This window comes from Centropristis striata, chromosome 7, assembly GCF_030273125.1.
Source record: "Centropristis striata isolate RG_2023a ecotype Rhode Island chromosome 7, C.striata_1.0, whole genome shotgun sequence".
Lineage (NCBI taxonomy): Eukaryota > Metazoa > Chordata > Actinopteri > Perciformes > Serranidae > Centropristis > Centropristis striata.
In genome coordinates, this window is record NC_081523.1 from 32,022,928 (window position 1) to 32,034,924 (window position 11,997).

Below are 11,997 nucleotides of genomic sequence, written 5' to 3' on the forward strand. Positions count from 1 at the left end.
GGTATGGCTGGAATTTGACACACACAGCAACAAAATGTCTTAATTTTCAATTCAATTCAATTCATATTGAAAGTCTAAAATGACTATCTTGGTTGGAAAATTAAGAATTCGTCATCTGTCTGGTGTCCACCTAACAGTGCATTAAATTAAAATAATAACACTATGTTTAAACAAGTGAAGAAAATCATTCTAGTGGGTTGAAAGATAGAGGAGAATATTTTGTTTGCCATAACTCTCCACTAAATGGAACAATTGAAATGAAAGCACTGCAGAATGTGTATCACTGTATGTAAAATACACATGTGTGGACACAGCACTAACCATAACACACACACGCACAAGGAATAAAGATCATTACCGATGCGCTCTCTTCTTAAATCATTCTTGTCTGGTCACGGTCGACTTGTGAGAACAGCAGATAAGATAAAATGGACTGTAAGGCACATGGCAGTAGGATATTGTAACCTGTGTTTAATCTCAGATTTTCAAAAAAGATTTTTTTACAGTCCTTCTAACAGTGACTCTTGTACAACAACATAAATACTGTGCTGGAAAAAATTAATTAATTAAAAATTAAGCAGTTTCTTTTTTCCCACAGTCTCTTTCTGTAAACATTGAAAAATGCAAATCAAGTCTCCTCAGTTCTCAACAAGACAACATCAAAATAACAACAACTGTTCCATCTGTAAGGCCTGGCCGCCTCACTATGCAAATAGTCTCTAATGGGCTCAGAGCGAAATTAAATCTTTTTTTTAATGTTTCCGTTACCTTCTCTTTTCTAATCCGTTTAATGTTTTTAACAGTGCTCAGTTTTAGATCCAGTAAGGTGGAGCAGAGGTGAGAGAGGAAGGGCTAGAGTGAGGCTGGGGTGAAGGGCTCCATCCATCAGAAGAGGCTGGTCAGTGTGGTCTGTGACGGGCTCCGGCACTCGTGGACGTCCATGCCGCCCGGCACTGAGGTGAGCACGGAGGTGACGGTGGGCATGGTGGGGTTGGTCAAGTCTGTTAGGGTGGTGGGAGTGCTAGAGGGGCTCATGGAGGCGTTGGAGATCTCTGAGGCCGGGCCTGACGGCGTCCCACCTTGCAGCGTGGAGCCATCAGATGCCTTGTCCACCCCGGTGCTCTCCTGCCGGAGCAGGTTGCGCCTGAACTTGGCCCGAGCGTTTTGGAACCAAACCTACATGGATAAAATGACAAAATCAACCCTGTTACTATACAGAGGAACCGATCCACCAAAGTTAGCTACTTTTCATCGTTCACACCAATTTCTGATATTACTTCTGATTCCATGTTAAGCTTACAGGAGCTCAATGAACTAACACTCACATTAATTAAAAATTTCAGGTGTTCCTTAAGGGTCATTTCACATATATATATATATATATCATTTGTGTAGCTCACAGCAATGCCAATATGCACTTCAAGCTGTAGTATTGTTCCTGTTGCTCTGCATAACCTACCCAACACTGAAAGTAATTCGAACTGTTAACTGTAAGATCTGTGGATTATCATTTTTTCAGTGCTGTGAGCACCACAAACAGAATTCTGCTCAACTGTATTGGGGTGTGGAGGTAATGCATTTCTCAAAAACTTGGACTATAATAATAAATTCCAAAAATATCTATGTTGTATACATGGCTGTTTACAACAAGAGGTAAGTGAGAAAATGTTTATGTGTCTTATTGTTGAACCGACCCCTCAAAACATCGCCGCAACTTACAAATACCTCAACCCCACCTACTTTGCTCAGTACTCATGCATAATAAAGTCCAGTAACGGCAATCATTTAGACAAAGCTGCCAACAAAGCATGCTATTAGATTTTCTTTCTTCCAGGCAATGATTTTACTCCATTCCCTTACAGATTTTCACTCTGTATGGAAATTTAATTTGTCACAACATGCACACAATATGATATCTGCTTGTGGGTTCTTGCAACACAGTAATACAGCGCATGCTTTTCAACCCAGTCTACACTTACAACTGCACCAGCACACTACAAAAATGTAAATGATATTACTAAATGATCACATGATGCTCACACTTATTGTTTACCTAGTGTATCTCAAGCATGTTTCAATTCCCTATAATTACATTTTTGATACTTTGGTAAAATGAATGGACATTTATGGCTGCCTGAGGGGTGGGGACAACACATGCAGCATGATAGCTTAACTCATTGTTTTGGCTTTCAGGCCTGCAACATAAAAGCTCTAAAAATCCACTCTACATTACCTGTCCAGTACCAATAATATTTTAATTTTGTATTTTAAGTCACATGCATGAAGTCATCAGAAACACAACTTGCAATGCATGCCAGTGTATGCTACTGCTCAGTATATGTTAAATGTGTAAGCCAAATCAACTTTATGAGGCCAAAACATGTCAACTGTGTATAATGAATTCCGCCTTCAAGAGAACAAAAAAAACAACTAAAATTTCACTAACCCAAATGAAGACCTTTAGTGCCTGAACCTAACCAAACCTTAACCTAAGCTGTAACGGTTGAAGAAACAGTCGTATAGATAATATAAAAATATCTATAATACTTATTTTTTTATATATTTTTATTTTATTTTGGAAGGCACTGAAAAATGATGTCATCCTGCTGATTGGGCAGTCAGATTAAAAAAGACTCATGTAGGATGTTGTAAGTATTTTGTCATTTAGCCTGGAGGATTTAATGAATTTGTGGGAAAAGTACTAAAATATTGAAAAATTATACTGATGTGATCCTTGAAATATTTCAATGCACCAGAACACTAAGCAGACACACATTATCTGCTCTGCCGCCACAACCCCTCCTCCTGTTTGCTCCTGGTTAGGAGCACACACCAGTGAGTATCTCCTTGTGTCTGGTAAAAGTCTGTTTGCAGATGCTCAGAGGATTAAAGAACAGTCGAGGGTTAAAGAACAATTAAAAACACAACGCAAGAGCGCTCTTCTAATGTTTACAAAACTTATAAAAGCCTTTGCTTTTTATGGCTAGTCATGGAGAAAAAGCCAGTGTTTGCACATGAAAATAGTGAGCCCTGGCTTTCTGTTTTCAATGATACTGTAAAAGGATAATAATGGACATGTCTATAGTGTGTATAGGGATAAAAGCAGCTATGAGTCCAGTCATTATTCTCATATTTGCAATGGCAAAAAGGTTTCTTTCTCATTTTGCTGAGGACTTTATGAACCTTTTCAAAAAAGGCCTTGCACCCCAATTTTCGAACAAGCACCCTGCTCCTTTTTGTCCCTGCTGTCAATTTATTTTAATTTTTGAATTACATTTTTTTACACTTAATATTTACTCTTTTTTTCCCCCAATAATAAAAAGGAATATCTGAGATGAGTGAGTCTGTGCTGAGCTGAGTGTTGAAGCGTGTTAGCACTGGAATCATGACGGAGCCATGGGAGGCAGGCGGAGGGAGAAGTGCTTCAGCTAGAATAACAGGCATGAAAACTCAAACGCATCAAAGCAAAACGACTGCTTTGTTTTCTACAAGCGTTAATTAAAGCAGCAGAATGATTTTTTTTCCTTCTCAGAAAAAATTTGATTCAGAAGGCTTTTTGTCTCATTTTTCTTCTCCTCAGTCCCCCAGATAATTTGCTGTCGTCTTTTGTGGAAATCAAACGCTCTGTTGTGCTTCCTCTTTCTTCGCATGTACTACAGAGCTTTTCGTTTTTTATCCCTCAGTCCTCACCACAACATCATATTGTCCACTGAAATAGATTACATTTCATTTTCTTTGCAATTCCAGGTAATTGCTTTCCAATGTGAACATGCATTGACTTTTAAGAGTTTGTTTTACCTTGAGGAAATTAGAAACTACTTCATTTCAGTGCTGCTTTTTTAATGTATTCCTAATGTTTTATTGTAATTTTTTAATAAGAAAAAAAGACAAAAAAAATAAAGCAAGATTTTGTTAAGCTTGTTTGCAAGTCCTCCAAGAATTTCACTAGAATTAAACAGCACTACCTTTAAAAAAAAAAAAAAAAAAAGCAGCCGATTAGGCTTCTTTCAGGAAAACCTCACATCTTATATTTTACATTTGGAAGCAGGCAGATTTTCATTGGAAACAATTGCATCCCTGTTGGCATTTATCTACTTCTTCCGTGAGTTAAGGCAACTGTGGCGTCATCTCTAGTGAAAGGCTGTTGTGGTTACCTGTAAGACCCGCTTGGTCAGGCCGGTCTTCTGGGCAAGCTGCTTGAGGTCCTTGGCGTCTGGGTTGTGGTTTATGGCGAAGTAGGACTTCATGGTCCTCAGCTGGTGGTGCTTGAAGGACGTCCGCATGCGCTTGGTCTTCTGACTGGAGCTGTACTGGGAGTCCCGGTCCATGGACTCACCATCATTCTCATTACAGCTCAGCGCTGCAGGCCAACAGTTAACAGGATAGAAGAGCTGGTTAGATGGGGCGACTCCAATCCAATCACTAATCAGCATTTCAAACCTAGTGAGTGTACTTATTGATAATAAGTCATAGAAAAATGTATTTATACCCCAAGAAAATCAATAAATCTCCATAAAAATATGAAGTGACCTCGCATTACTCTGAAGTTGCTTTGACTACTATGTGCATGAGCGAGAAAGGCCGGCAATGCAAATATTTAGGCACCATATACTAAATGAGGCTTTAAGGAAGGGGAAAAAATCCAACATTAAGAAAGAAGTTTTAAGGTGATTGAGACTGCAGTCTTGTTAAAAGGTGTCTTTTTAGTATTTTTTTTTTATTATTGAACACATTTGTTTTTAACATGTTGTGGCAAAAAAAGTAATTTCAATCTAGATTCCTTTTCTTTATTTAAAGGTATGAAATCAATCTGATCTGAAGGAGACACTGCCACCTGACAGCTGTTTCCTCCAGCTGCAGATCATCCTCCTCTCTGCACCTCGTCTGTCTCTACGTCCCTGTCTACATGTCTTTTTATCCTGGGAGGAGGTGCTAGCCTGGCTGCAGCAAACACACACACGCACACACCACACCACAACACAACACAACAACAACAACACACATCTATGTGTCCCAGCCTGCAAATTTCTTGGCAATATTCAAAGTGTTGCTGCATGCATAACAGTTCGTGTTCAATATCAGAATGCAAATGATGAATATGAAGTGAGTGAAAACCATCAGAATAACACTTCACTTAATTAGCCCATACACACCAGGCAGAACAAATGCTGCTTTCTGGCCAAAGCATATGCTGCACCATTTTTAAAGAAAAGCAGCCTGTTTTCTGCTTCTCTCTGCGCCCTCATACTAAACGTCTTATTCACAGTGTTAAGACCATAATACCATCCAGGTTGCCACATGTTCTCATGTGATTGCTCAGGTGAAACTTGGATGTTGTTTCTGCCTGGAAACAGAAGAGGGCGCACTGCCTCTTCACTCTCCTCTTGATTCTGCTTCAAATTATTATTCTTTAGTGTATTTTCTAAATACACACAAGAAAAAAAGTAGGAATTTCTTACTCTAAAATTTGGATTCCCTTCTTCCATTTATCTTAATGATGAAATATTGTGTCCTTTAAATTTTGAAAGACTTTTTCTTAAAGAAAAGTCCATCACTAACAGGTGAAAAAAAATGACTTGTTTGTAGAGAGTCTTCACTTGCATCATGAATTGCAATTATTTTTAAAAATGTGGCAGCATTTTCCTGTAAAATAAAGATCCAATCTGACTGAACTTTAAGAAGAAAAAACTGTTTAGAGATATGAAAATCAAATAAACTGACTCCTTTTTTAGTTTGTAATCAGCCTCCTTTTTCTGAACAATTGGAGGATTAATTAGTCAAAGTATCAAAAATGAGATTCAAACCAGTTCTAGTCTAAGAAAGTTCTGTATTCCCTGCTCTCTGTTCCAGTGTATAACTCATCACACCACATTGATCTCTTTGGCACAAACCCAGTCCCACTGCTAAAAAGCTCCAGCCGTGTGTGTGTTGGGGGGGGGGGGGGGTCTAGATGTCGATGTAGTCTGACAAGTGGAAAGGGGCTAAAGCAAAAGCCAGAACATCAAAAAAAAAACTTTTCTATAACGACTAAATTGAAAAATGACTACAAACCACAAAAGTACAGTTATTATTATTTTTAAGATTATCATTTCGAAAGCCCTTTTGCCTAATAACGAGTTTTTGTTTTTGTTAGCTTGCTGCAACTCATGGACCTGATGAAAACTAATGCAACTGTCTGAAAAGTTCAATCCACATATCGCACTCACTGGAGCTTAAAACTATTTGCAACAATGTAGCCATGGCCTGAATGTCTTCATGTTAGAGGCGTGACTGTGTTCCTTCCACTGTAAACATCGTTTTTTTCTCCCATCTGAGAACTTATTGGACTTCCCTTCTCTCCAGGATTGTCAGCTTGTTTTGCTTCTGCGTCTTACTTAGCCTGCATGCTTGTCTACTGTATGAGTTGGTATTCAGGCCTATTCATGCACAATGTTTGGTCTCAACATGAACATGCTGCTGTTGTTTCTGACATAAATCGTCAGCTCAATGGAAACAATGGAAACCATCATAATGTGAAAGACCCATATGCGGAGACAAATGACACAGAGCACACACATTTCATGGCAACGTATTTGAAAGCACAACTAACTTCCAACGGGAACATTATAGAAAGTTATGAAAAATGTAATTAACGAGATAAAACTCAGTATTAAGCACAATACGCGTCTTTAGGGGAGATGAATATATGTTATAGTGACATCATTGTGTGTTTCACACTAGGCCTGCCGTTATTGCGGTATAGTAATGATAAACTCATTATAAACTCCCTACAGAAATATTACAGGAATATGAAACCACTGGGATTTAAGAAATACTGTAAAGTTTTCTATAAAGTTATGATAAAGTCATCATCGAGGAGAGCACAGACACTATATAATCCCCTATAGGAATGTTAAAAAGAGTTTTCATTCATGAAGCCTGTCGGTCTTAATCAGTTCGTATTTACGCTGTGGCTGTTCATGAGAACAGTGAAGCAAAAAAAAAATTCAATAGGCAGCGATGGTCTTTTCCCCTATTTTAACTTATTTTACCACGTTTTAAGATCTTAACAACAATTTTATGTGAAATTAGCATCGAACCAGGATCGAGCACAAAATATACATTACTTTTATGCATTTTTATAAATGTATTATTCCATTTTCTCTGTCCACCTTTTATTTACCACGGCATCCTGGTCAATAGGTGAGCACCGTTGTTTAGGAATCTTCTTACCTGCGTTATAAGCCGCCAGCTCGGCCCCCGGCCCCGGGCTTTTCCTTTTCCTGGGCCGGCCTTTCTGCACTGTCCCCACGCCGTTGAAGTAGGATAGTCCGAGCGTGTTGGCCGGGCCCAGGCCTTTGTGTGGGACAACGTCCGCGTGGTTAAAATGTGTCTGATATTCACCCTGGATGAGAGTCTCAAAGTGCAGCCGACAGTACACCAGACTGTCCTTCATGCCAAAGTGGTCCCCAGTGGTGAGCATCTTGCTGCAAGTGGTGCACGTGAAGCAGTTCAGGTGGTAGACAAGGTCTCGGGCCCGCATCACCATCTCCGAGGCTGAGATCCCCAGATGGCACCGAGCGCATCTCTGCACCGAAAATCTTCTGCGGACAACACAGAACCCTCATCAGCGGCTGGACACTGAGCCTGGCAGGCCCGGTGCTGTGTGTATGGTGGAACAGGCTGGGTAAAATATATGTGATGCGTTCTTACATGCAAGTAGCCGAACTTTTACGCATTTGAAAAACAGTGCATTAAGTTTTCCTGCGCACTAATGAGGTGAATTCACCTGCAAGCTTAAAGTTAGGCAGATAGCCTGCATCATGTGTTGGTACTGAAAATGTGAATATTATAAGACTATACCGATTGCTTAAGTGTTTAAACAAAACCTTACATGGGTTTTTCTACGTTTCTAATTTAAGAATATTGCACAGCCAATGTTTCCCTGTCAGTGGTGGGTGGTGGCGAGTGTGTGTGTGTGTGTGTGGGTGCGTGCGTGTGTGTGTGTGTGTGTGTGTGTGTGTGTGTGTGTGTGTGTGTTGGGGGGGGGGGGGGGGGGGGGGGTCATACTCCCCTAGAGAGCTGCTAGACCTAAAACTAGGTATTTCATTATCTGGGTTTCAGTGGAGACTGTTGGCACCACAGACACTACGCTATTAACCCTTGTTTCCCCATGTCCTATACTTTGCTGAGAGAAACCCGTAAATTAAAATGCAATGGAACTATCTGGCTAAAATAAATATTTAGTGAATTATGAATTATGGCTCTAAATACCAGTTTTCATTAGTGCAAAAATACCAGCATCTGTGTTTATAATAAACATATTATCAAAATAGATGAGAAAGGAAAAAGTATATTTATATATATATTCTTAAATGCATGACTGAATGACTAATTGAATTTTAGAACCACATGAAGAAAATGTCATTTGTTGACGTGTTTTTGCATTAACATTATTTTTGAAATATTCCATCTCTTGTCATGTATGGTGTCACTTTAACTTTTAAAATAGTATCTTCCCCATCCACAAATAACATATTTTGAACCAATAATTCAGCTCTTTCGATTATTCGATTCTGTCACAGTAAAAATCCTAAACAGCACTTTATCTCGGACACGTTTGGATAGACTGTGGAGTCCAGGCCCTGTGCGCCCTCCTACCTGTAGTAGTCTTCCTTGCAGTAGATGCTGCCGTCCTTGCTGAAGCAGGTGAGCTCAGACTCCAGGTTGAGTTTGCACTCGCAGCACTTGAGGCAGCGCATGTGCCACTGTTTGTCCACTGCCAGCAGGTAGTAGCGGTCCGCGATCTTCCTGCCACAGCCCGCGCACAGAGCCACCCGCTCGCTGGTCATACATGGTAAGGACTGCGGGTCGACACAGAGAAAGGCATGAGGACACAACGTCAGGAAATGATGTTGGAAAAAATACAATTACAACGAGTCTGTAGGCCATGACATCCTGATAGCCAAACAAAGTCATGCTAACTAATACTTTAAAATCCTAGAGGAGTAGTCTATTCGTTGAGAATAATAACAATAGTAGGCTACGTATCATCAAGAAATATTGTAGGAATTAAAAAATATATTTTTTGTCTTTAATTTTTGACATTAATATTATAATATTTTTAAAAGTTGTCCAGTAACTCCCATCTACGACTTAATTGTAATAAAAAAAACAACAACAAAAAACAGCAGAATACTTTACAGTCAAGGAAATCGCAGGCTAAAAAGTAGCTGAAGATTAATATAAAGATTAATATAAATTACGGAGACTATAAAAGGTACGATGAGGCCATTATTATATATGTGATACTGCCATCCTTCAGCAGCAGATTAAAAGAAGACAAAAATACAAACTAGAGTAGGCTCATTTAACAAAAAACACTGTTCAGAACCTTAAACACGCTGTGTATGGTCCTGTGGAACTTCTATTATTTTTGAACATCACTGATATCTATGCTGTTAATTTTTCCTAAAAAGAATGTTAATCATAGGTACAATAACAACATGGTACACGGCAAAGGTATGCCATTAAATGTTCATTTTGAGAAGCCTGCAAACACACACATGCACGTATACCACCAACTAATAATCTGAACGAAGATGTAAGCTGAATTAAAATAATATTTTCTCTGTCCGATCTTTGGTTATATTTTCATTGCAGTTCATTTAAGAATTATTGCTGAACGTCATGATCATTGGATCAATCTTGTTTTTATTGAATTGTAATACGTGTTTAATAAAAACGGAATATTAAATTAGAAAAAAAACATCCAACTGGTTTTGCTGTAATTCGTGTGCTTATTTACCTGCACAAAATATAGGCCTACAATGTTGTGTTGTGAACGATAAATAAATAAATTGCTAAATATAGACACATTTTGTATTTTGAAAAATTGTATAGCTGGTTCAGCTCTGAGTTTGTTTATCTGAAGCTTTCCTGGGAATAAAATAAGTTTTAGATGAGAGGCTGAAGAAATCACAATGTTCAGGCCTTTTGGAGGAAGTTTGAGAGGTGGTTTAGGTCAACTACAAAATAAGCTGGGGCATTTTTTTGACAGTTTTCGGGGTGAATTAAAGTAGAAAGCGTCCAGAAGTAAATGAAAGCGCTCGGAGCTGTGAGAGTGCACCCACAGTCACATGTTTCCAGGCTGCCATGCTGCCTGCGCTAACGAGCCGAGAGGGCCAAATGAATCTCTCCTACCGTCTCTGATTCCCCCATATCGATGGCCGAGCTGATGGCTGCTGACTCGCTCTTTCCTCTCCGGTCCATTTCTTCCACCACACCGTGCACGTCGCCTCCAGGGAGGCCATGGAAAAGCATGGTTGCCGCCGAGGGGAGGATATTATAACTGTTCTCTTCGGATCTGCAAGCCAAGATGTCCATCAGAGGCAAGTCTCTGCGCAATAACGCCACTCAAAATTTTCGCTTTTTTAGGTTTTCCTTTCTTGCCGTGACAAGTGAGAAATCCAGATCAGGGAGGAAAAAATATGAGGGAAAAATTGGACACGTGTTCTCCACACTACGTCTCATCTGCCAATGGAAACCGTCATCCGAATCTCTGCAGCTCTCATTATTAATAAGGTATGATTAATTCATAAATAACCACACAGATTTCGTCTGTCTTACTGGAATCAATTTTCTATCAGGTTTGATGTTAATTCTTTCTTAGTACGAATTGCTTCCTCTATATTTTATTTTCCATTTACGGTGAATAAACATACCAACTATGGAAGCCCCGCTGCATGGGTCTCAGCACCGATACCTCCTCCTCGCCGGGAGTAATATTTTAGAATTTCGATAGTGTGCAAGGCATTGGACAATTTCTCTCCTTTTCCTGCAGAACAATAAGTAGCTCTGTACAATTGCACAGTCAGAGCCGGGCAGCGGCGTCATGCATCACAGTCAGAAAGAACAAAAAAAAAGATATGTCCAAAAAAGCTGACAGTGAGCCTGTGAGAAAGGTTTCCTTCCCTCCTCCGGGTTCAACAGTCCAAGTTGATGCTTACAGCAGCTGATTTATGTCCCTCAAACTACTTTTGCTTTTCAGAAAAAAATAGAAAACAGCAGCGCTCGGCCTTAAAATCCCGCTGGCGGTCTGGGAAAAGCAGCTTTCCTTTACAGTAGTCTGTTTGGTTAATGTTTTGTCTTTTGCCAAGAAGGCTGCATACATGTGCGTAACAGCAGAAGAGGAGGAGTTGGCTTTACGTTGACTGATGATAGGCGAGTGTTTGCTGGCCCCCCAAAACCACCGTTCCTCCTTCTCAGGTCCCGGTTGGACTCTCCGCTCCTTATCAACGGGGCCCTGTTGCGTCACGGCGCACCATTTATGTTCATTGGCTGTTCCGCCGTCACCGAACTGTTTGGCTATACTTTTACCGACCGGTCTGAAAAAGCAGCAGCGCCACTGCCTCCGTTACGCACAGACCGCCGGTCAACCTTATCTGTCTGCCCCGAGCTGCAGTTTGAAAGGTCAGTTTTAAAGAAAGAGAAGAAAAATCAGAGCAGGAGAGAGTTTCAGTCTTATGTCAGTCTGTTCGCACCGAGGAGCTCTGCTGGGACCTGAAGTCAAGTGACACACAGATGGGGTTCCACACAGCACCACACTGTTGCTGCTCACAGCCTCTCCATGGCACCAAAAGGCTCTGCCTGCAGGGCTGAGCAAACTACGTGAAGTCACAAATCACTCATAAATTGGCAATAAAACAGCGTTTCACGCTGTTTCAAAACGATATTTTTGGTTAAGTTTTATTCATTGAAAAAGAAAAGAGACAAACAACACAACCACGAAAACAGCCAGTAAAAACATGGACTTTTACTGAAACTGAATAGTGATTTAGCTTCTCATAAACTGTTCAAAGACTCCACAACTTTGACTTAGATCCTTGTGGTTTCATTTTTGACCGCTATTGTTAAAGGTAAAATGGGATAATTTCAACTGAGATCTCATACAAAAAGCTTTATTTTACTAGAAAAAATCGTTGTGGTAAGTCCCTGAAAATAGCATTGTAAATACCA

General features: G+C 40.0%; 1 protein-coding gene across 2 annotated transcripts; it reads right to left on the reverse strand.

Moving 5' to 3' along the window:
• Positions 1 to 451: 451 nt before the first annotated feature.
• Positions 452 to 11,297, reverse strand: lhx2b (LIM homeobox 2b). Of its 2 annotated transcripts, none has more exons than XM_059336206.1 (5): positions 10,183 to 11,297; positions 8,641 to 8,843; positions 7,213 to 7,580; positions 4,155 to 4,360; positions 452 to 1,176 (listed from the first exon to the last, which is right to left on the reverse strand). In XM_059336206.1, exons 1-5 carry the CDS (start codon positions 10,363 to 10,365, stop codon positions 886 to 888), a joined length of 1,251 nt encoding a protein of 416 aa, XP_059192189.1. In that variant the 5' UTR covers positions 10,366 to 11,297; the 3' UTR covers positions 452 to 885. The 2 variants fall into 2 exon arrangements, with proteins under 2 accessions (XP_059192189.1, XP_059192188.1); XM_059336205.1 differs by having other exon boundaries at positions 7,213 to 7,583; positions 10,183 to 11,296.
• Between the last annotated feature and the right edge of the window lie 700 nt (positions 11,298 to 11,997).